At 34.1% G+C, this 25678-nt stretch overlaps 2 protein-coding genes across 10 annotated transcripts in view; one reads left to right on the forward strand and one right to left on the reverse strand.

Moving 5' to 3' along the window:
• Positions 1-20686, forward strand: LRRC39 (leucine rich repeat containing 39). Of its 8 annotated transcripts, XR_013991733.1 has the most exons (10): positions 18-168; positions 2545-2737; positions 9260-9365; positions 10455-10611; positions 11200-11336; positions 11447-11592; positions 14032-14177; positions 14908-15060; positions 16285-16421; positions 19217-19968. XR_013991733.1 is itself a non-coding variant. In XM_081026051.1 (9 exons), the coding sequence occupies exons 2-9, from the start codon at positions 2625-2627 to the stop codon at positions 19270-19272; spliced, it is 1005 nt and encodes a 334-aa protein (XP_080882177.1). In that variant the 5' UTR covers positions 1-168; positions 2545-2624; the 3' UTR covers positions 19273-20002. The 8 variants fall into 8 exon arrangements, 6 of the variants coding, with proteins under 6 accessions (XP_080882177.1, XP_080882178.1, XP_080882179.1 ...); XM_081026051.1 differs by lacking the exon at positions 11447-11592 and having other exon boundaries at positions 1-168; positions 19217-20002; XR_013991734.1 differs by lacking the exon at positions 16285-16421 and having other exon boundaries at positions 19217-19966.
• The window catches only part of TRMT13 (tRNA methyltransferase 13 homolog), a 19056-nt gene continuing 11204 nt past the window's right edge, over positions 17827-25678 (reverse strand). Inside the window, exons 9-11 of one of the 2 annotated variants that reach the window (XR_013991732.1) lie at positions 23351-23425; positions 19997-20227; positions 17827-19700 (exon numbers count right to left, since the gene is read on the reverse strand). Coding sequence is in view for 1 of the 2 variants with exons in the window: in XM_081026049.1 (XP_080882175.1) it covers positions 19505-19700; positions 19997-20426; positions 23351-23425 (701 nt within the window). In the remaining variant the exon portion in view is untranslated. Of the gene's footprint in view, positions 19701-19996; positions 20427-23350; positions 23426-25678 lie in introns of both variants that reach the window. The other variant, XM_081026049.1, reaches the window with a different exon arrangement.

Consider the following 25678-nt stretch of genomic DNA (forward strand, 5'->3'; position numbering starts at 1 on the left):
GTCCATGAACTAAAATTAGAGCTAGGCTGACATTACATTTCACTTGGTTACAGTCTGACTGAGGATTTTAATCATTCAGAGCCACACTGAAAACAATTCTCCCTGCAATCACTCTCAACTGATATTCGCTAACTTTGGGCATGTCAGCTTTTGCATCCAGCGAAAATAGTAAGTATTTTTCAAAAAAAATTTTTTTCCATTCACATAGAAATAGATTGCTGATGACGCCTTTACTGTGTCTGTATTTACTGAAATGTACAACTAAACTTGGAATTGAATTTAAAATTCTCTTTGGGGGTTCATAGTCACTCACGTAATTGTCCTCCTCTGGAAGATTGATTTCCTTGAAAGAAGCATATTTTTGGGAGGGGGGCTGTACTTCTTCCTTTAGACTTTGGGAAGCTGACTCTCGCAGTCATGTCATTGCCATACGTACTTCACTGCCAGGCTATGTGCCTTTCTGCCATGGTAATAAGCAAGGTAGAAACCACAGTCCTGTGCCAAAGGCAAAAATACATACATCATTATTGACTTGTTTTCCTATAAGGGAAATCAGTTGCTGTTATAGGAAAACTGAAGGCTGATCAAACTTTAATGACAAATGAGGAAATAAATTAGCATATATATGTCTAGTAAAATATGCATTTACATGTAGATACTTGTAATTTAACAAACTGTTTTATTATTTGTTAAACAAATATTTCAAACTTGCTAAAATCAGAGATTGTAGGTTGACTGTGACATATTCAGTTAGTTGGATTATCAGCATATGTATCCCAAGGTATCCAAACGGCAAAGGATTTCACAATGTGTTCCCATGTAAATTCTGCATGCATTGCTTAAACATAGGGACTCTCTCTTAATGATTTTCTGCATATTGGCAATTATGTCAATCCTGAAATTTTAAACTTTTTTCATTTGTAAGACAGTTCTTCTCCCTCTGTCTCTGTGACACACACACACACACACACTGCATACTTTTAAAGAAATCAGCAATTTTGAGATTAATAATCAAAAGCAGTATTATATACCCCATTTCTATCACACTAGAAGTGATCTTTTTAACTATTTCAGGATTTAGTTTTCAGTAGTCATATCCATATTTCTTTTCTTTTTTTTCCAAAGGCAGTTATATGCTATTTCTTATCAACTGTAGACATTATCAATTATGAAAGATGATGCTTAAGATCTTTTATACTCCCATAGAATTATATCCCTAATTTTAGTGTCTCTCTTGATTATTTTTAGAACTTTAAACAAATACTTACATCTCTGCTTCTGTTTCATAAAGCATACACAGTATCTATTGACTCCCCACTTGAGCACCAAGAAGAACATGACTTTTATAAAAGTATTGCTCATAATAGCAAAAATCTGAAACCCAAATATCCACACTCATTAGATAGATAAACTGTAGCATAGTTGTGCATTTTCAAGATCAAGGCATATCACTATATCAAATGCTTTCCTTCTTTATGGAGCTATATAATTTCCCATGATATGGATGTACTATAATTTACTGATGGAAAGTTATGTTGTTTCCAATGTTTTGCTTTTGTTATGAAAAACACCATGTGAATAACTTTGTAATACGTCATTTTAAAGTTGAAAATATTTGCAGTATAAATCCCTATAAGTGTGAATGTGCATTTGTAAGTTTGACAGATACTACCATATTTCTTTCCATAGAGAATATAACAACATATACTGCTACCTTTAGTGTATGAAGAGTACACACCTGCTTCCCATGTACTTGCAAGTTTCATGTCTTCCTTTCCAAACTTCCTGTTTACTTTCCTTGCATTATAGCATTCCAGTATAATGTTGAATAGACGTGGTGATTGTGAAAATCTTTGACTTCCTGAATTAGGGAGGATGTAATTCAATTAACTGTGAAAAAATGTTCTTTCATTATTGTTAATATAATTTAGTGAAAAACCAATACCATTATTTATAAGGCAAAGAACATTCCATCAAATGAATGTACATTAACTTATATAACCATTTCCTTATTTTCTTCTCATTTCTGAGATTCAAATTACACTTCTCAATATGACATATGTCCATTTGCAATTTATTTTTACACAAGAGCAAACAATCCCAATGTTATCACTTAACTGAATTCCAGCTAGATTATGTAGATGTCCCAAAATATTTGTATTACTTTATATATCCATTTTCTTAACCATTTTCTTATAATTGGACATGTAACACAGTTGCAGTTTTTCATTATTGTGCATTACATCGTAACGAAGGAAGCAGAGTTGGCATCAATTTCCACTTTTGCCACATATTAGATATGAGACGTTGAATAAATTGCCCATCTTCTTTAAGGCTCAGTTTTCTCATTTGTATTTTAGAAACAATAAAAATACCAACGTCATAGTATTTTTATGAGGATTATTTCATGAAACATAGCAAGTAAAGTGTATAAAATAGTTTTGGGAACATGGAAAGTGTTCAACAAATGTAAGTTATTATGATCATTACAGTACTAAATGAACATTCTGAAGCACATTGGTTTTTTTCCTCTGGTACAATAAGGTCCTTTCTGAGATGGCATCTGTGATTCATCTATTCAGAACTTAATGAAGTTGGTGACAATGTGACGATGTGGAGAAATCATGTCAGAAAATGTGGTGTGTACTGGAAATGTCAATGCTGTAAAGGAAGTTTGGGAAAAAAGAATACAGATACTCAATGAAGACCTGAAGCGAGAGAAGGAGTTTCAACAGAAGTATGCTATAATGTGCTTATTATTATTATTTTTTAAAGATTATATTGGGGACGGGGAACAGGACTTTATTGGGGAACAGTGCGTACTTCCAGAACTTTTCTCCAAGTCAAGTTGTTGTCCTTTCAGTCTTAGTTGTGGAGGGCGCAGCTCAGCTCCAGGTCCAGTTGCAGTTGCTAGTTGCAGGGGGCGCAGCTCACCATCCCTTGCGAGACTCCAGGAATTGAACTGGCAATCTTGTGGTTGCGAGCCCACTGGCCCATGTGGGAATCGAACCGGCAGCCTTTGGAGTTAGGAGCATGGAGCTCTAACCGCCTGAGCCACCAGGCCGGCCCATATGTTTATTATTTTGATTAGTGAAAAATTCATAACATCATTATAGAAAAGAGTATTTATTAAATGCCTTATTATTGAATTTGATATTTTTATTTACTGAAACTCAAAATATACCTAAAGGAAATACTCAATTAAGTGTGGCCATGTAATGGAGCCACAAAAACTTTTTAAGTGTCTATATGTGAAAATAGTAGCTATCCTAGGCCCTCTTAAGACTCTGTTCAACATTCATCAAAATTTGATTAGTACAATTTAGTCTACTTTTCAGTGATTGTTCAATATTATATCCCTAGCATCTAAAACATCTGGCAGAAGGTTCTGTAGATTCTCACCTATTTGAATAGCTGTGAGTTGCAGCTAGGGCATCTATGGATCATTTGATTCCTTGATTTGGGCTGTATTTAAATAGTTTGGCTTTCATTTCCTCTTTTTTTAATATTCCTGGTTCTTTGATATCTTATCAATTTTTAAAAAAATTTATTGGGGAATATTGGGGAACAGTGTGTTTTTCCAGGACCCATCAGCTCCAGGTCAAGTCGTTGTTCTCAGTCTAGTTGGGGATGGTGCAGCTCACTGGCCCATGTGGAATTTGACCCAGCAACCTTGGTGTTCTAACCACTGAGCCAATCGGCCGCCCTCTTCTGTCGCCTTGATTATCTCCCTACTTTCCTAAATAGATGTCTCCAAAGTACTCTACTAATCTTGAAAGAATAGCCCCTTTCTCATCGATTCCACATAGCTCCATTCATTAGGTCTTTCTAAACATTAAATGCTCGTGTCAGTTAGCAAATAACAGAAAATTCAACTAAAATTGGCGTGAGAGGAAGTCCTGAGGTGAGGCAATTCCAAAACTTCAACAGCTTTGAAGACTCAGCTTCTTTTCATCATCTTCCACTGCTAATCTCAGTCTGTCAGTTTGGTCCTCAGGTTAATTTCCCTCAATGTCTCAGGATGACTATTACACTTCCAGGCATCACAACCAGGCATCTTATTAGAAGAGTGAAAACTGTTTCTTTCTATTCCTTCTTTAAGCGTGAGGAAACTTCTGAACTTCCCCAGCAAACCTCTCCTGTTACTTCTCATTGGCCAGAATTGGGTAATTTGTACACCCTAATCCAGTTATCTTCTAGAAAATGAGATTGTATGATTTAAACAAATTAAGATTATACCTGGGTTACTTGGAGGGAGTGTAAACACTGGAAAATAACTGGTATCCTCCCAGCAAAGGAAAGGTTATTGATAAGCAATTATTTCATCTGCACAAATAGATCTGTATGGGGAGGGGCCATTCTTCTCCACCAAAGCTAATAAAGATAATAATGATGCTGACTATGATAGGATAGCAGTCATTTAATGTGCACTTACTGTTTACTAGGCACTCTAAGTATTTTATTTGTACTATCTCATTTAATCCTCTCAACATGCTGAAACAGTGTCATGAGGAGGCTTAGACTGCATTATGAGGGAAGGAAAACCAAAACAATAGTGTCTTAAACAAGATATGTAAACTTTTCTGGGTAAGTGACCCAGGGCTGGAATAGCACTCCATTGAGTCAAACACTGAGGCTTCCATCTTGCTGCTCAATTGTCTGTGGCTTCCGTTCCTAAAGTCACCTCATGACCTCAAACAGATACACCAACTGCAACATCATGTTTGATCCCAGCTAGAAGGAGGTTGCACACACTACTACTACAGACAGCATCCCATCGGCCAAAGTTTCACAAGACCCATATCTAGATGCAAGGAGGGGATGGCTAAATGAAGTCTTGTGCTAGTTCAATTTAGAAGATCTATTGTTTAGAAAGAAGAGGAACAGATAGTGGGTGATGATAAGCAGTCTCTGCCACACATTGGTGCTATTATTTTCTCCATTTTAAATATGGAAAACCTGAGGGACAGGCCTAAGCAACTTGACAAAGATCATATTACTAATAAATATGGAACTGGTATTCACGCCTAAGTGACTCAGTAACCATTGAATTCACTTCAGGTCTTACATTTCTCCAGATGAGTCCTTTATATATAAACCTACCCTTACTAAACCTGTTATGTTTATATTACACAATTATGATAAACTTGATTCTAGAGTACTCTAATAAATCCTACCCATATTTCAACAGTGATCAGGAATCCTGACTTGGTTCTAAACTCCTGAATTTCACGTACCATTTCCCAGAAAATAAGACTTGGCTGGACAATCAGCTCTAATGCGTCTTTTGGAGCAAAAATTAATATAGGACCCGGTATTATATCATACATTATATTATACCGGGTCCTATATTAATTTTTGCTCCAAAAGACGCATTAGAGCTGATTGCCTGGCTAGGTCTTTTGGGGGAAACATGGTATTATGTGTGTCTAATTTAAAAAAAAAAAAATCACTTAATTTCAGCAGCTTTAAGTTCTCTCTGTAGTAGAGTAATGAGTGTGCATTATTTTCCCTTTTACTTCTTTTTTGGCTTGATGACTATATTGTGATTAGTAAAATGTAAATTCCAAAAGTTAAATCAGTTTCTAGCTCTAGAATCTTTACATGGAATTTGAGAAATGTAGTCTTTCAAAGCCCCCTTCTCTTAATCTTAAGACAATTTCATTGTAAAATCATTTTATAACATTATAAAACTTGGTTTATGGTTGAAATTAAGTCCATTTCAAAGGTAAACTACATATACTTAAAACCTGTAGTATTACTAAAGAAATGATAACAACCACAACTGATGCAAAATTGTAAGAATTTGCCACACTGTTTACAGTGAGGCAAAGAAGCTGATGGCCAGAAAACAAAAAAAAAAGGCTAATTGGAAAAATCATAGAATTTTTAAAACAGACAAGAGGTAATCCAAAGAAATGTGCTGTCTTTTTGCTCTGCTCTGAAGTAGAGCAGTGTTCTCACATTTGAATGTGTGTAAAAATCACCTAGCTATCTGGTTAAAACTTAGATTTTCATTTAGTAGGTCCAGGGTGGGGCCTGAGCATCAGGTTCTACTAAGCTCCCCGGATATGATGCCGCTGCTAGTCTGCAAATCACAAGAGTAGCAAGAAAATAAATAAAAGAAGCAACAGATTTGAAAGTGATATGTAAACAGCCAAAGGGTAAGAAGAAGAATGTAATCTAATGCTTCTTCTCTCAGCTAAAAGTGGCTAAAAATTTAGCTCAAAAAGTCTAAAGTTTAAATGGAAATTGTCTTTATTGTCCTTTGAAGCCTCTCTGCCTTAAAGAAATTAAGCACTTAGGTAAAAGTTGGTATGACAACATCTGGGAAAGGCTTTACACTATAATAAAAAGGTTTTAGAGGAGGTAGAAAATTTCTTTTCAAAACTTGAAAGAACATAAACTTTGAATAAGCAGTGTAGGAATTAATACTAGAAATACTAGAGCTGGAAGTGATCTTAGACATCATTCAATCCAAATCCCGTATTTTATAGGCAAGGCCCACAAACGTGTGATGTCTTCTCCAAAGTCACCTAATTAAGTGATAAGTTCTGCACTTAGAGCATAGAAATTCAGAGCCAGAAAGAATTTAGGAATCATTATAGAGATAGACATAGACTTGATTAACAATAGATAGCCTCACTGTAAACTCATTAAGGACAGTTTTTTGTATCCACAATAGTATTTGGCATATACCGTGTTTCCCTGAAAATAAGACCTAGCCAGACCATCAGCTCTAATACATCTTTTGGAGCAAAAATTAATATAAGACCTAGTCTTATAAGACCCAGTATTTATTATATTTTATATTATATTATATTGTATATTATATTATATTATATTATAAATTAATTTTTGCTCCAAAAGACACATTAGAACTGATGGTCTGGCTAGGTCTTATTTTTGAGGAAACACAGTAATGAGTGCTTGATCAATTCTTTAACTGAAGTTAAAGGTTAGAGGATAAGATACCCAATTGTACTTGTCACTAAATCTTGCTCTAAAAATACATGCATCTCTTAGTGAGTAATAAATAATAATCATTATGCCTACTTTTGAATAGTTCTATTTTTATAAAAAGTAATATAATTGAAAGATGGCATGATACATTTTGTTTCAGTTAATCACACCTCCTAGAAGCTAAACTGTTCAGTCTAGAAAGCCACATACATAGACATGGCTACAATGCACTTGTTTGCAGATTAAATTTTACATAAGTAGCAGATGAAAATACACAGATGCTATACAAATATTTTGCAAACACAAACATATAGACAGAAAATTTACACTTCTAGAGTTATTTGGATTTCTGTTCACTAAAATAAAATTCTTACTTAAGATCAGTTAATATATAAAACTGTTAAGAATATATATTAACTCAGATGTCAAGAGATTTTTGGCAAATGAATATTCAAATTAATTAACTTATATTCTTTGATGACTGCTTATACCATGTTTTCCTGAAAATAAGACCCAGCCAGACAATCAGCTCTAATGTGTCTTTTGGAGCAGAAATTAATATAAGACCTGGTATTATATTGTATTATGTTATATTATAAAGATTTGGTCTTATAGTAAAATAAGACTGGGTCTTATATTAATTTTTGTTCCAAAAGATGCATTAGAGCTGATTGTCTGGTTAGGTCTTATTTTTGGGGAAATGCGGTAGTTCTTTGTGTATCATTCTAACAGGTTAAAATTGCAAAATTTTCTATTCTTATTTTTTATTTTTCACATATGAAAAATTTCTTAGTATAGAAATAGAGAAACTTTTACAACCTTTTGATAGTCATTTTTACAGCTGGATATTATTCTTAGGTATACTTGCAGCATACCAAAAATCAATAGGGATGTGCTCCAGAATGACAAAGATTTTGCACATTTTTATATCTTGAAAACAAAATCTGGATAAAACTGGAATATAGTATATACAATGTAACTCTGAAGTTGAACTGTAATGTTTCAAAGCCATTAAAAAAGCTTATTTAGGGCGGATGGGTGGCTCAGTTGGTTAGAGAGCGAACTCTGGGCAGCGGGGCCTATGGTTCGATTCCCACATGGGCCAGAGAGCTGCACCCTCCACAACTAGAATGAAGTCAATGAACTGCCGCTGAGCTTCCCAGTGGCCAGATGGCTCAGTTAGTTGGAGTGTGGGCTCTCAACCACAAGGTTGCTGGTTCGACTCCCACAAAGGATGGTGGGCTGTGCCTCCCTACCCTGCAACTAACAATGGCAATTGGACCTGAGCTGAACTGTGCTTTCCATAACTAAGATTGAAACGATAACAACTTGACTTGGATGGACTGATGAGTCCTGGGAAAAACACATTACTGTTCCCCAATAACAAAATAAAGTCCAGGAAATACACACTGTTCCCCAATAAAGTACTGTTCCCCTTCCCCAATAAAGCCTTTAAGAAAAGCTTATTTAAAAAACAAAAGCTTATTTATTAAATATCTATGGATTAGATATTTATTAGATACCTATGGATTAGATATTTAACAAATCCAAATCAAAACCACAATGAGATACCACTTCACACCCACTAGGATGGCTGTGATTAAAAAGATGGACAAGAATTAATGTCTACAAGGATATGGAGAAATCAAAATCCTCACGCACTGCTGATGGGAAGGTAAAACTATGTAGGCGATTTGGAAACAGTTTGGCAGTTCCTAAAGAAGTTAAACTTAGAATTAACATATAATCCAGCAATCCTACTCCTAGGAATATACCCAAGAGAAATGGAAAATGTCTACACGAAAACTTGTACATGAACGTTCCTAGTAACACTGTTCATACGAGCAATAGCCAAAAAGTGGAATTAAACCAAATGTCCATCAACTGCTGAATGGATAAACAAAATATGGTCTATCTATCCAGTAGAACATTATTCTTCTACAAAAAGGAATAAAGTACTGAGTGATGATAATGGTATGGATTAGATAGTGGTGATAGTTGCACAACTCTGAGAATACACCCAAACCACTGAATTGTATACTATAAAAGGATTAATTTTTATGGTATGTGAATTATCTCAATAAAGCTGTTATAAAACATTTTATGGAGACTTAAGATACTTTTCAAAAACGAAAAACAGGCATTTGTGATACTAATCATAATTCTTATAAAATAAACCCTTGATTTTGAGACACTATTGATCAAATGTTTGTTTTGATGGGTCATTTTTTAAATATAGAAGTGAATGCTACCAATGTCATTACTTATGAGCTAAAAGGATTTCCTGGTCTCCTAGGCTCGTGAGGATCTGGGAAGAACGAGTAAGCTTAACCAAGCTAAAAGAAAAGGTCACCAGGGAAAACGGAAGAGTCATTTTGAAGATAGAAAAAGAGGAATGGAAGGTAAGCTTCAAGAAGCAATATCTGATTTCCTACATTTTGCTTTTTACAGGACAGTTGAGAGAATGATTCTGAGACAGTATAATTAAGACTAGAATGCTTAGAAATTCTTATTTTAATAATATAGTAAATGAATTTGGACAACATGGACACCTGAAAAGGAACATAGTGGCATAATTTTTATTTGCAAAAATTCAATTTGCTTCAACTCTGACTAAACTTAAGACATTTGTAATATTTATTCTAGTAATCTTTTAAATAATTTCTCATTTTCCATAAAAAAGGTGCCTAACAAAAATCACATAGCTTTTCCAAAGCAAATGCTCAGTTTAAACTCCACAAAATGGAAATGGATATTAATTTTTTTTAGGGCCACCACCTGCTTATTCTCTTTCTCTCGCTGTCTCTCTCTCTCTCTCTCTCACACACACACACACACACACACACACACACACACACACACACACACACACAGCTCCTTAATTATATAAGGTGTACTCTAATTAGCACAAGGGCCTCTACGCCATGTTAGTGTTTGTTTTCATGCATACAGGTATATTTAGCTAGCGGGTTCACTCCTTTATTTCATCTTTTGGCTATTTTAGAAAGGGAAAAGGCAATTCAGAATAGTTGAAACTCATATGGTACTTAACATTTTTTAAATCCTCTTAAAAAAACCTTTTATAAAATATTTCAAAACAGGAGGGGAAGAGCAGTTTGATTAAAATATTTTTTCTCTATGACTTTAATTAAGCACTATATTCTCATTTTCCACAGCATATGTACTCCAGGAAAGCCTATTAGAACAGAATCTTTAGAACATAGTTCTATGTGTGTGCACTATTGACCAAAATACATTTTTATTTATTCTATTATGATTGGGGTTTGAAAGTTTAGCCAAAAAAGAAAAAAATAATAAAAAGTCTTAAAAATGTAGAACACAAAGCATTTGGAAACATAACCCATTAAGAAAAAAATATTTCAAAGTTATTTTACAAATCCAATAATACACCTATAATCACACTTGAGTGTGGCATGATACTAAATTGATTTAAGTAATATAGTGACTCTGTCATTTCCTTTTGAGTTTAGACCCTTCCTTCTTCTCTACTGAAACTGAATCAGCTACAGGAATGGCAACTGCATAGAACTGGTTTGTTGAAAATTCCTGAATTCATTGGAAGATTCCAGAACCTCCTTGTGTTAGATTTATCTCGAAATGCAATTTCAGAGATACCTAGAGTAATAGGTAAGGGAGATTGCTTTTATTCCTGTGCTGTTTTACCCACCTACAGGTGTGCTTTTCTTTAAGATTTTTGTCTGATACATAAAGATCTCATCTTTATACAGCCCTGAGTCTTGAGAAAATTTTAAACATCTAATCTACATTGACACTTCCAGGGGAATCCAAGCTTCTGGATTTACTGAGGTGATTCAAGATGAGATTTCAATGCAAGAAAAGTCTCTTTGGAAATACTGTGTAGATCCTAAAAACAATATTGCTGGTTTATTTATTCCTCCTATAAGAGAACAGGTTGAAGGCAAGAAAGAAAATTAGAAAGATTTCTTAAACGAGAAAAAAATCCCCAACAGGAAAATTGCTCAGGATATAGTATAGATAAAACAGAATTAAAAAAATGTATTTTTATGTGTATAGCATTGATAAATCTGCCCCTTATCTGAAGGGATAGGACACATACTTGGAAAAGTTAAGAACCTGACAAGTGTGAATTTGTCAATATGAAATTGGCAAGTAAGTTATGCTGTAATATTTCATAACTAACTAGAAACATTATTTTCTATCCACTTTCTCTCTATTGTGCATTATTTTTTGTAGGACTGCTTACTAGACTTCAGAAACTGATTCTTAGTTACAACAAAATCAAGACTGTCCCCAAGGAACTAAGTAACTGTGCCAGCTTGGAGAAACTAGAACTTGCTGTTAACAGAGAAATATGTGATCTTCCACAAGAGGTCAGAAAGACATAAATGCCTATGATTATATTTTCCATTTACCAGTAGTTTACTTCTCAATTGTGATTAAAAATAACACTAATGAAAAAATGCTATAACTTTTATTTCAGAAAGTATTTAACGAAAACCATTTCCTATTATTTTGAGTATGATGCATTGCTTTAGTAAGAAACATCCATTTAGCATAAAAGATACTATTATTGTTACCGTACTCGCATCCTTTGTTGATGAGACTGTGATCTCCTTCAAAGCCAGAGTAAGTCTGACTTCTATCTATTCCTAGAATTGAAGGCACAAGCTGGTTGTAGTTATTTAATAAACGCTTATTGAATGAATAAGTCATTATCATAAAGCACAAACACTGTGGTGATAGAAAAACCCTTTTGTTTACTAGTTTTTATAGAGTGATCACTTTTTGAGATAGAGGTTAAGTGATAAAGACACGAATTCTTCAGTTTACAAAAAGTGTTTCCTTTTTAGGAAAAGTAGCTTCCTAGGCTCTACCAAGTAAAAGCAAGGCAATGGGCTTGGAAAGCCTTCAAACTTTCATTTGGTATGATGTCTTGTGATTGGTAAAACCCAACTGATCATAAAGATATAGACATTTGTATTACTTTTCACACATATTTGATGTTCTTAAAATTAGCAAAGGAAACTTCCGTGGTGCTTTGCCTTGAAAACAATGACTTTGCAAGATAAAAAGAAAAATAATGAAACTCAAAATAAAATAGAAAGACTATTACCTTCTCCCCCTGTATATTGGTGAAAATATCATTTTTTCCCAAACCAGTAAACATGCTGCCAATAATTACTGCTCTTGCAAAATGTAGTTTTTTTAATCTATATCTGTCTGTTCTTACAATAGTTCAATTTAATGAAATGTATATACTTGTTTATGATGAAAATGGTGATCACAGGAACAATTTCTTTATACCTACAAGAGGGCCAATAAATATTTTATTTCTAATTTCTAATTCTTGTGCTTTTGTTTGGAGGATAGGTTCTGTCACTAAAGTTGTGTGAATTTGGGCATGTCTATTAACATGTCTTTACCTTAATTTCTTCACTTAGAGAAATAGGTTTTATTAGAACAAACATTAAACTGAGATCTTGAGCCTGGGATTATTTCCAAGGGTGGCCTCTAAGCAGCTGTGTGTGTAGCCTTAACACAACATTTTACATAACTAGATCTCAGCTGTCACATATGCAAAATTAAGACTGTTAGATTATAATAGTATCGATATTTTTCCAATCTTCTAAAATCAGAGGGTTGTAGTAGCACTAAGAAATCAGCACAGTGAGACTTATCTCTCAGTCATTAAATTGCACGCACTATACATGCACATTTATGCTAATGTAAAAACAATCTTTTTATACTCTATTTCGAGCCATTTAAAAAATTTAAAAGTCTGATGACAGACTGAAAAAGTTTTATTCATGGCTTGAATTCTAAAGTTGGAGAAACATCACTTAGTAAATGGAAGCCTGCTGCTTTTGTGCATTACCCACAAAACACTACTTATGCATTTTTCTGTCAAGTTGTGGAATCTGAAATGCCTTTAGATAGAAATAAAACATAGAACAAAATGGAGAGTTTTTTTCACATATAAAAGTTAAATAAATTCTCACATCTTGAATCTTTCACTACTGTCACATGGAAAGAGGGAAGAAATTTTATGGCTTTAGGTCCATGAAAACTTGAGTGGACATCATAGTTTTATCTTTTCTAGTCACATGGCCTATCTAAGCCGTTTTGTCCATCGACCTTGTAAAGTTGATGTCAGAATTATTCATTAAGGTACAATGGTGGACGACTCATGTACTCACAGCTTTCTTAAACTGGGGTTGGGGAACACAGGTAACTAACTAAAGGGATATTTTAAAACCAATAAACTATAAGCATGTATACATTTTAAAAACTGATATTGAAAATAAAGCAAGTTAGAGAAAGATAAGTATATCATAATCTTTAAATAAAATTTAAAATCACAAAAACACAATTATTTTAAAAACACATAATATGTATATAGAGAAATATATATATATAAAACATATACTTATGTATAGTAATAAAAGCATTAAAAAACATGCATTGGAATGATAGAAAACAAATTCAGGATAGGAGTTACCACCTCTGGAGAGGAAGAGAGAGGAGTACATAGAGGTGATGTCATATACAAAATATTTTCTTTCTTACTCTGAGCACACGGGTGTTTGTTATATTATTCTTAATAAATGTTTGATGTTTTCATTTAAAAATAGAATTACCAAAAAATAAATTCTATGACTGAGGTAGTGTATGTAAAGCATCAGGCACAAAGAAGGGGGTTCAAAAAAGGTAACTATTATTTTGAAGTTTGGGTTTTCCCATACAAATCTCACTACTGGATGAAAAGAAAGCAAAAACAAACAAAACGAAAAAACATTCTGCTAGGCAGGTTCTCTAAACCCTGCAACTTGTTTATTTTGGAAGATAAATTTTCTTTGAATACATGAACTTTCCATGAGAGAGTTTTTTGTTTATCTGGAGGTTTCTTAGGTTTGTTTTATTTCAATATATTATGAACTACTAGGACTAAATAAAGCCCAAGCATAATGCGAACATTCCTTGATGTGAAATAGCTCCTTTAAATGTGAGTGTTCTGTTAGGTTACACTGTGGACCTTTATTTTGAAAACCTTGCTTTCCTGTTCAGCTCAGCAATTTGTTAAAGCTTACTCACCTTGATCTGAGTATGAACCACTTCACTGCAATCCCTCCTGCTGTGTTGAACATGCCTGCCCTTGAGTGGCTTGACCTGGGGAGCAACAGACTGGAACAACTTCCTGATACTATTGAAAGGTAACTTTTTATGCTACTAACAGATGTGTTGAAGCTATCTATGATAAGTAAGAAATAACCAAAAATGGGGACCCCAAGCATAATCCATCAAAATAGATACATTTATTTCTAAATATGCTACTTTTTAACAGAATATTTTCATTTACTTAAAAAAAAAAAGGGTTACTTGGAGAAAAAAACTGACTGACTTCAACAAATTGACAAGAATATGCCACAATAACAACATTGCTTACTGCATGCCAGACATTTCTGTGCACTTTACAAATGGATGAGGAGACACAGAGATGTTAGCTAAATTGCTCAAGATCACAGTAAGTGTGCAAGCTAGGATTTGAACCCAGGCAACCTGACTCCAGCATACTGTTAATCATAATGCATACTTGACTTGCCCTAAATAGTCGTATTATTAATTTCTGATTTTTCTCTTAAGACTCTAATTTGGATTAGGTAACAATTAAAGCATTTCTTCTTTAATAAATCCCACGAGAATAGTGAAGAATTCTGGAATACATTGATTTCTACCACCATATAAGGGGAGCTGTACTGTAGAAATTAACTCTCCAATGCAATTTCCGTAATAATCAGGAAATGTGAAGTCAGTTAACTCAATAGGTATACTGGTTAATGGAGATGTTATAAAAGATGACATTTCTTTGATTTTTAAGTTAGTAAGAACCAGGATTTTCATATTATGTGTGACTAATCACAGAAGCCTCTTTTAATTCTTCAGAATGCAAAATTTACATACATTATGGCTGCAACGGAATGAAATAACATGCTTGCCAGAAACTATCAGCAATATGAAAAATCTGGGTACTCTTGTTCTCTGCAACAATAAACTGCAAGATATTCCAGTGTGCATGGAAGAAATGACCAACCTGAGGTAAAAAGTTGTCGACATAAAACTGACATGTTCTTTTCTGGCTGCAGAACAATGTAATGTAGAGAAAAGTACTATGAACAGATTTTAGTTCTCATTCGTGTGAATAAATGCATTTAAAAATATTTTCCAACTTTGAAAATCTGTCATTCATAAGTAGGATTCATATAATACCAGCCTAAATTATTCAAGAATAAATCTGTAAAACTGAAACATTGCTGGGATTTATCAGCTTCAAGGAACATGCTCTGTTGGTGATACTTTCATGAAAATCATCTTTGTAACTGCTAACAAAACTTATCTGTGATACAAACACCAAAAGCATAAAAACAGTGATTATTTTCCTTCTAAATAACTACAAATGGACACACATAATTATGTTACAGATAGAGCAAATACAACTTTTTAGTAAGTTAATGACTATCAAAACTCCCTCAGTGTCTTCCTTCCAAAATTTAACTTCCTGACAGTGAGCATTAAGACATGAGAATTCACACCAAACCCCACAACTTACATAACATCATTCATTCATTCACTTATTCAGCATCTATTAAGCCTTATACCATATGAAGATACAATGATAAAAAGACATGTCTATAAAATGTGCAAAAACTTTAAGTTCATTGCATTAATTGTACAGACAGTCCCGGAAGTTATGGTTCAACTTACAATTTTTTCACTTTACAATGGTGCAATGATACACATAATAAATTATGAGATATTCAATACTTTATTATAAAATAGGTTTTATGTTAGATGACTGCCCAGCAGCTGCAGGCTAATGAAGTGTTCTGAGCATGTTTAAGGGAGGCTAGGCTAAGCTACAATGTTCAGTAGGTTACATGTAGTACGTGCATTTTCAACATGGTATTTTGAAGTTACGGTGGGTTTATCAGGATGTAACCCTATCATTAAGTCAAGGTGCATCTGTATATTTGAGATGTACTAGAATTGCTCTTGGAATTTACATTGCACCACATTAAATATGTGCTATGGACTAACAGCTGCTTTTACAAGCTTTGAAAATAAGTTGTCCAAAGCTGGTATCTTTTTCGTCTTGGAAAGAAACTTAGTTTTGATTCTTGGGATATATTACATCTCCCCAAGATGTTCAGTTATTGAAACCAGTTAAGAGTAATTTAATGTATTATCAGTTGACATTTCTCCAGGAAAATAAATGTACTTTCATGGCACCTATAAAAATACTGTTTTTTGGTGAACTGCTAGGTTTGTCAACTTCAGAGACAACCCACTGAAATTAGAAGTAACGCTTCCTCCCAGTGAAAGCATAGAGGAAGAGGAACAGGAATTATTTGGCCTTCAGTTCATGCACACATACATACAGGAGTCACGGAGAAGAGCAGGTATGAGATTTGTATGTAAGCCAGGCTGAATATTCTTTGTGGTAGAGGAATATTTATATGTACATAAATTCCTTTATAGATTTCTATCTTACCTTTTCTGTCAAATTCTGGTCTCTTGATCAATATTGTGGGAAGAAGAAAAGTGAAATTCAAATCGATTCACAATTTTGATAAAGGCTTGGAGAGAGAGGCTGTAAAGACATTCAAAGTGTTTCAAGTGAGGTGAAGAACTAAATTTCTTTGGCCAAGCACCTGAAGCACAAGCAAGTGAAGATGTAATTCTTAAACTTCACTATCTGGTTCTATCAGTTTGTTATATATGTCAGATTAATCTCATGAACACTAACTTTGCTGCCATTTCCTCTTCTTCTATAATCCACAAATAGTAAAAAAACATTTTGCCTAGGAATGAAAAATATTAAGAGAACACAGACTTTAACCAGCAGTTATATAGATTTCAATTAGTCTCTAGTAATTTCGAATTAAACCACTTAAAAAAAAAACTAAGGAAGGTTTAACTTAAACCAAGATTGGGGTAGAGGGCAAAGAACACAATTGTTAAAACAAAACAGTGAAACAATAATATACTAATGGAAATCATGGTTTTATAATTCACTAAAACATCAAGGGAGTTTTTGCGTTAAAAGGTGGAGTTTCGTCACATCTTCAAATAGTTATTTCTATTTAGAATGAGTATAATCTGAGCAAACAAGTACAGTTTTTCAGCTAGAGGACAGTTTTTATGAACATCCAAAGGAGGATGTTAAGGAAATGATAGGATCTGTTGTAGCAAGGTCATATAAGCAATGACATGGAAGGCAGACTGGAGGATGACAGTAAAAGTTTTAATAGTTTGGGGCCTAGTTTTGGAAAGCAGAGGATAAATACAAAAGACAAGTAGATGATAGAACTGATGATTGAATAAAGATGAGAAAAGGGAGGAGTCCAGGATGAATTTTTTTGGTTAGAGTAACTGGATGGATGAAGCTGAGATGGGGAAATGAAATACAGAAGCTGGTTTGGTGGGCAGATCAGGTGGTAGAAGTGGCAAATGAGCCTGTTTTAGCAGTAAATTTGATGTACCTGTGGGACACGCAGGTAGCTGAATAGATGAATCTCAAGTTCAAGGTGTTTGCTAAATCTACAAATTCTGCAGGTCAAGGAATAGTTATGTGCATATCCCACATATCACTTACTTAGGATATGTTAACGGAAATAAACAAGGTTGGGGAAAACTGTAATCTTGACCTATGGCTGTCATATTGAAAGACAAGCTTTACTTCCCATAAAAGACTGGGTACCATTTTCAGAAACATATTAAGCTAAATGGACCACAAGACTGTGTCAGTATAATTCCTGTGCGTGTGTGTATGTTTGATGAAACATAACTGAGATTATGCTTGTTGTAGAATATCTTTTATTTCTGAGCATGAATTGTTGAATGATACAAAACACTGTATGATGCAAATTAGCACTGTCTGACCCAGTAAATCAGATTACTGAATGATGTATTATCTTCATTTATGTTTTGATTGGGGGATATGAGTCACTAACTTAAAATATAATCAAACTGCCTTACTTTAGTAATATTTGACATAAAACTTAGAACAAGGAAAAAAAGGTTACAACTTAAACAAAGAATAAAACCAAGTCTGCTTATTATTTATTAAAAACAGAATTAGAACTATTAATGATAGTATTTATTGGGTACTTACCCTGTACTGGGAACTGTTCTAAGCATTTTATATTTGTTATCTCATTTAATGTTCACAACAACCTTGTGAGGTAGGTATTATTATTATCACCATCCCCATTTTAAGAGGAGGAAATTGAGGCACAAAGAGATTAAGTAGCTTGACCAAGGTCATACAGCTGACAGGTGGTAGAGTTGGGCTTTGAACCTACGCAGTCTCACAAAACATATGAGATTAAACAAAAGTAGAAAAATCAGTATTAAAACTAGGCTAGGCTTCTAATTTACAATTCATGTAATCATAGACTTGTAAGATAAAAAGTTACCTAAGGAGATCATCATATCTAAAATTAGTAATTCTGGATCTTTGTCTTGGCAAATGTACCGATGATTAATACAACTTTTACAAATAAAGGCAGAATAAATCAAGGATAAGATGTGGAAAAAGAATAACAGTCCTAACATATATTTGGTTTAATGAGTTAAATGAGGCCTAAGTGTGAGAAGGTTTTTGGTTTCACTATCTAATTTCCACTTTATTCCATTTTATTTGCCCAAATAGGAGAGAATATACTTATATTTGTAATTATAATATATATGTAAAAAATGTCCTGTTAAAAGATATACAATACCTAATTAACTTCAGAAGTTATTTGCAAATTTCAACTTAATTTGTGAATTAGGCTTATACGCATCTGTTTGTAAGTTCTAATTAGTTATCCAATAAAATGCGACACTTTTTTTCCTTGAAAACATCTTTTCAGTTTTTGTTTGTCATGAACAAATTCTGATAATATATAAATATAAGTATGACTGGAAATCTGAAGGTGAATTCATTAATTGATTGTGAACATCTCTGAATCTGTTTGCATTAGAAAAAAATTGTAATTGATTATTCTTCCCAGGTATGCATGGAAAAAAAAAATCCATACATAAGCCAAATTCTTAGATTGGATCTTGTTAAAAACTGACAATTGATCATTATGTCTTGAACTTGAGAAATAAAAAGTATTAAATAAAAGCAAAGGAAAATTAATTTCCAAAATTAGTGCTAACAAAGTTAACGTGCTAGTTACATGGTGACATGTTATGTGTGTTTCAGACAACCAAGTCAACTGTTTGACGACTTTACCAATCTCTATAAATACTGATGGATAACGTAACTCAAGATGCCTTGCTCAAGAAGATTACTTTGGGAATTTGGTGAATTCTCTAATGTCTCCATTTCTCAAGTAAAAAAGCTATTACCAAAGTTTAATGAGGCCACTACCTTTTTTAAAGTTCATATTACCTGCTATTGAATAATATTTTCATGAATATAAAAATACAATTTAAAATATATTTTGTTTCTTTTGGTGGAAGACGGATGATGTTCAAAATTTCTTTTCCATTAAACAGTTGTTTTTGGTGATGAAGAATGATTTGGTAAAGCAGTTAACAATACATTTTCTAAAGACACTAGGGGGTCTGTATAGTACTGTAGAGCCGGATGGAATCCTTTGTGCTGCAAATACTCGATTCGACCTTGGTCAATCAGCAATTTACAAAGATGCCCTATTTTCTTCTTTTCTCCAACAGTAAGAAACCTAAATTGAATAAACACACGTAAAACATTGTTAGAATTTTGTAAAAGTTTATAAAAAATCATTTCAGTCACTTCTATTTATTGATAAGCTGCTAGATAACCCACAATATACTACGTGCTATGTATGTCCCATACATTTTATTTATGATCACAATAAAAATGTGTGTATTTTAACTTACTCTAAAATTGATAGTATACTTTCATGAAACATATTGTTGGTAATAGTCATCTAAAAAAAAATACAGCAATAATAAATATTTCTGCTCCAGTGTTGTGCATTTCTAAGTGGTCACTTACCCAGGCAGATTCTCAGTGCTGTCATCTGTGTTTCTGTATCCCCTATCATCATGCTCTTCACTATCGTCACTCTGATGATCTTTTCTCCTTGTAATATTTGAGGCTTCCAAAGATGTTTTCCGCATCCCACAAGTCGCCCAACTACTCATTCGCTGGTAATAGTGGAATTCCACTGCTCCAAGGCCTAGAGCCTTGAAATATTCTTTGCCCACATAATGTCTCCAATCACACCTGTGGTGACAACAGAGTGCAATAACAATGCCAGCCACAGGGGTCCACTTCTCTGGGACACTTTTTTCATTTCCTTCTTTGGCCAAAGTGTTAATTTCTTTTTCTGTTTTATCATTCTTTATGCGTTTTGCTAAAGGTTCTTCATTCCTTTCCTCACAACTGGCAGCATAGGTTTCAACCAAACATCGTAATGCAAGATCTGCAAACACAATTATGTGGACCCCCCCAAACCACATCATCTTTAAAAATAAATATTTTTTACATTTATTAAGCAGTACGGTTTTCAAAACCCAAAAGCAAAAACAACAAAAACCTACTTAGCTTTCTACCTGTAATAATTCTTTTGTGAATTATCAATTTTGTTCATATTTGCTCTTTTCTCAGTATTGTCTCACTTTCTCTAGGGATATATACTACATAAAATCTACTTCCCAATAAAACTTGAGATGTATAATGTGCAAAAATTTTTGTCCAACTACGTGAATTGACCCTCATGTCTCCTATGCTGGCTGAGGAAATGACTTGTACAAAAAAACATTTATGTGTACCTATATTCCAGGAATGCTCTGATCTTAAGAAAACCAAAGAAAGAAATAGAGGGAAGGAATGTGCTAAGCTTCTGTTTAGGCCAATGTCAGATGTCACTCTTGAGAGGTTTAAGATGCTCACAGAAAATGGTGATGAGCTGAAGAAGTCTGAGAAGTCAGACTGCAGAAAGTAGGCCTCCCTGCACTAAGTGTTCCTTCAGCAGTTAGTTACTGAATGCCTTTCATATATAAGCCTTTGCAGATATAATGATGATTAATACACACGAACTTAGAGGTGGATGTACTCCATTATAAAGTAAAATACTTATAGTACATTTAAAAACTAAGCAAATAGATTTTTGATGACTACATCACTATTTCCCACTGAAGACTGCTATATTGTTGCCAATACCGGGAAGACCCCAAATATATGCTCTAAACCTCACATTTTTCTTCTAATTAGATTGGCATGCTGTGCTCATTCAATTTTAAATTTTATTACCCTAAGATGTCACAAGTCACTAAATGATGTGATATTTCACCAGTAAATTTAATTCAAGATATGAATTTAAGTCAACAAACATTATTGGGAACCTATTATTTGGAGAAAGTGATAGCTAATCTATTATTTCACAAACGATTATTTTCTGACAAAATATATTCAGTCACTGTTTCATTTACATTGGACTTAAGTAAATGATTCTCAGTAATATAAATAACCAGAAAAATCAGAAGGAGCTTTAGCAGTCTGTCCTAACCTCTCCTTTACAGAGAACTTAAGGGACAAAGCCAAATACCTAGGAAGGGACAAGGAAACACAGCAAATTGGTGGCCACGATTATTCATTCACGCAAACATTTACTGAGTTCCTATATAGGCAGCAATTATGTTAGCACACTCCCTTTGCTCAAAGAATTCACATCATAGTGGTAGAACATATAAACATATAATTAAAATATAATAATGTAAAGATATGCAGAGGGTGTTGTGATAAACATGAAGGAGAAGTATCTTATTTAAGGAAGTTCCCTGAAAGTGGGACAACTGAGCTGAAGGGTAAGTACAAACTGATCAGTTTTTTGCTGAGTGGGGGGTGGAATTCCAGGTATAGTAGACACAGTATAGAGTATGGGAGAGTATACCGAGTTTCAACTTGCTGACCAGTCAAGTTAGAGGCGGGGAGTGGAAGAGAGGAAGGCAGAGGCCAGAATGAGAGTAAGGCATCATGTTGAAGAGCTTGGACTTTATGCTGTCAGTGATTAGGAGCTACCGATGAGGTTTAAGGAGGAGAAAGGCAGATTAGGTGTGTAGCAGATGGGTCTGAGAAGATAAAGGACAGGTCGTGGAAGGAGCCCACGAGAAACAGAGGGAAAGAATGGCAGAGATGGAGAGGGAAGAACCAGGAAAGAACAAAGTCACAAAGGAGAAGGAAACAGAAATTCAAGAAGGGCAAGCAAATGTGGCAGAGATTTTTTTCAGTAAGATAATGATAGAACGATAAAGGGGGAATTCAGATACAAAGGGTCAAGGGGGGAATAGTGTATGGAACACAAGAAATGGCCAATATAGATTATATTTCTGAGAAATTTGGGTTAGATGGGTAGGAGTAAAGAAGTATGCTTTTTTTCCCTCCCCAGGACAGAACTGGTTTACTTCAGAAGGCTTTTATGAGGGTTAAATGGGATAAGTACATAAAAGTCACCTAAAAACTACGAAGGATAACAAATATGTAATACTCAAAGCCATTTCTAGTCAATTTGAATATTGTCTTATGGAAGCTCCAAGTTCCACATATGGGTGGATGATGAAATTAGTAAGGGCCAGGAAGAAGATGGAACAACAGTTATCATTTATTGAGCACTTATATGTGCAAGACACTTTACATGTAATGTGCTAAATTATATACTATTATCCCCATTTTACAGATAAGATAACCCAAGCTCATAAAGGTTAAATAATTTGCCAAAGTTATATAGCAGAATTGAACCCTGTACTATCTGATTTCAAAGCCCATGCTCTTTCCCCTATACCGTGCTAAATCTGGATCGAAGTGCTAAGACAAGACATCTTTGATTTTTTTATCTAACATTTCTTTTTCTTAAAAACTTTTATTTGTGTTTTTCCATGACCCATCAGCTTCATAGTTGTTTCAATCTAGTTGTGGAGGGCGCAGCTCACAGTGACCCATGGCCCATGTGGGGATCAACCGGCAACCTTGTTGTTAAGAGCACCACGCTCTAACCAGAGTCCTTGCAAAGCAACTCCTCTAAAAAAGATCAGTAGCTTCTGGGGTGGAATCTATAGTTTACACAAATGATTCATTTCCTTTTTGGTTGAAATATAACCCAAAGAACTTTAAGGTCCCATGTGACAGAGTATTTACACACAAAACCCTTACTTAATTCATCCTACATAATGGTCAAATGAGCAGGTGAGTAGGAAAGCTCTGACATGACACAGGGCCACTGCTACTATGACGATTAAGAAGCTGTGAACCTAGTGATATAAACTATTCAAAAGAGACTACTGAAATGGTTGGGACCATGTTAAGCTAAAACTTAGTGTAAATCAAGACATTATTAGTACATTTACTTACCTGTAGCCACACCACACAGATGCTTGCCAATTCCTACCACAGGTAGTTTTTCTTTGCTTAGCACAGGAATCTTGTCTGAAATAAAAGCGAATGAGAATTAGTTTCCTTGTGAGATAAGGTCTTAATGTCGCCTCCCAAAACAGAGAACCCACTACAATCTATGAATTTTAGGGCTGAAAAAGACTAGAACAAAAAAATCTCACTTTGAAGCTTCAGAAGAAGAGACTCAAAGACGCAGTGATTGATAAGTAAGACAGATGACTATTGACAGAGCCAGAATTGGAGTTAAAATTTCTTGACTCTTGAGAACTGACTCTGGGTGATCAATACACAATGTGATATATAGATGATGCATTACAGAATTGTACACTTGAAACCTATGTAATTTTACTAATCATTGTCACTCCAATAAATTTTAAGTAAAAAAAAATTTCTTGCCTCTTAGACCAACGCTATTTCTTCTATACTGACTGGACTTCCCTCTGCCGAAGCCTTACTTTGCTAAATATTATTAACCCATTGACAAAAGGACTCAAAACTTTCTCTACTAGATTAATTACGCATAAATAATAGATGTAATAATATATGAATAATATAATCAACACGTAATGTATTTAAAACATATTTAAAATGCTATGTTCAATATTCTAATCAAACTAAATAGAGCTTTTAATATATCTTGATCAAGAATAAAATAGCTTTTCACACTGTTGTGGATAAAAGAAAGTATTCATAAAACTCCTATTAAAGTAAAAAAAAAATGTCTACAGTATAATGCAGTAAAATGTACTATATCACAGTCATGGCTTCCATTTTCTTCCACTTTTTATTTTCCTTCTTGTAAGATTCTGAAATAAAAACCATGCTTCTCTCTATAAAGCCAGCTACAGCACCTAACACAGTGAATTGTCCAACACAGGCACTTAGTAAATATTTCCACTTTTCTGTTGTTTGCTTTCAGAGGTATTCCATGTTGGCAGAATTGATAACAAGTAAAATAGTTTGCCCATGTCAGGGAACACAGAGGTTTAAATTAGGTGCTTCAAGAAACTTATCATTCACTGGAGTGAGGAGAAAGGATGTCTCAGAAAGCTCTTCTACTTTTATGCTTGAAAATTCCTTCATTTATTTTCTCTCCTATTTCTTTGGACTTAAAAAATAGGGCAGATGAACTTCTGGGAAAAGAAGGCAGATCGAATACTAGCACCTAGTTTGCTACCTCCTAAAACTCCACCAAAATAAAAATAAAAGAATTCTTTTTAAAGGTATAAACTCACAAATGCTGGAAGAAAAGGAGACAGAAGATGTGGGATAATATGTGGGAAAATAAAATCCAACCTAGGAGAGTGAAGAGAATCCCTAGAATGAGACTGAAGAGAGTTTTAAGGTTGACAATTGTGCCCCAGCAACAGAGGGCATCCAGTCTGGGTTGAAACGTGTCTGAAGGACCCAGGAAAGAATTTTTTAGGAAGATGGAAACTGATAGAATATTTGATGTATGTGTTATGCTAAATATGTTTTTAAAAGACAAGTAAACAAAACTGTAAGTTAATTATTAACTCTACAAATAAAATTTGTACAGAGAAAAGTAACTTAATTTATTATATAGCACAGCTGTGAAAAAATGACTTAATCATTTAATGCATACTAGGAAGATGAGGAATGGGAAGTGTATACATTTGAGGTGGGACAGGGGTAGCAAATCTTTATCTCACATAGGGAAAACTCAACAGACGACGCTTGGAAAAACAAGAAGCAAAAATATAAGCCTGTTGTTAGAGACAAGGTAAATACAAAAATTCACCTGTAGGAGGTGAATGTGGTTGTCTCTGAAGAGAGAAATGGCAAGGAGGGAACTGGCTGGTACTGTTTTTATAACAACTTGTAGAACTTGTAGGAATATTTGACTCTTAACCACACATATGTAACTTTAATAAAAGCAAAAAAACAAAAAACAAAAGACAAAAAAGCAAACAAAAACAAAAAGAAAGGGGGGAATATTTGCAGTGAACTCATTCAATAGATACTTCCTATTCTTTCTCTTCCCCTAAAATGATTACTAGTAAATTCCCATCCTGCACCTGAGAAAGGAAGTCCTCCAAGTAAATGCCACCTTTTACCCTTTAATCACTCTCAGTATGTCATTAAATAACTTTTATTTTAAACATAAAATTTAAAAAACCTGAAGTATGGAAATCAGCAGATTACAATCCACATTTTCATTGGTAGCTATAATATTGGGTAGATCACTGTTTAGCACGAGACATTTCCCAAAATTAATGTAAATTCTAAAGAGCAGTATTGAACTAGACTGTAGATATTTGCCCA

The sequence above is a fragment of the Rhinolophus hipposideros genome (genome assembly GCF_964194185.1).
Source record: "Rhinolophus hipposideros genome assembly, chromosome: 19".
In the NCBI taxonomy this organism is placed as follows: Eukaryota; Metazoa; Chordata; class Mammalia; order Chiroptera; family Rhinolophidae; genus Rhinolophus; species Rhinolophus hipposideros.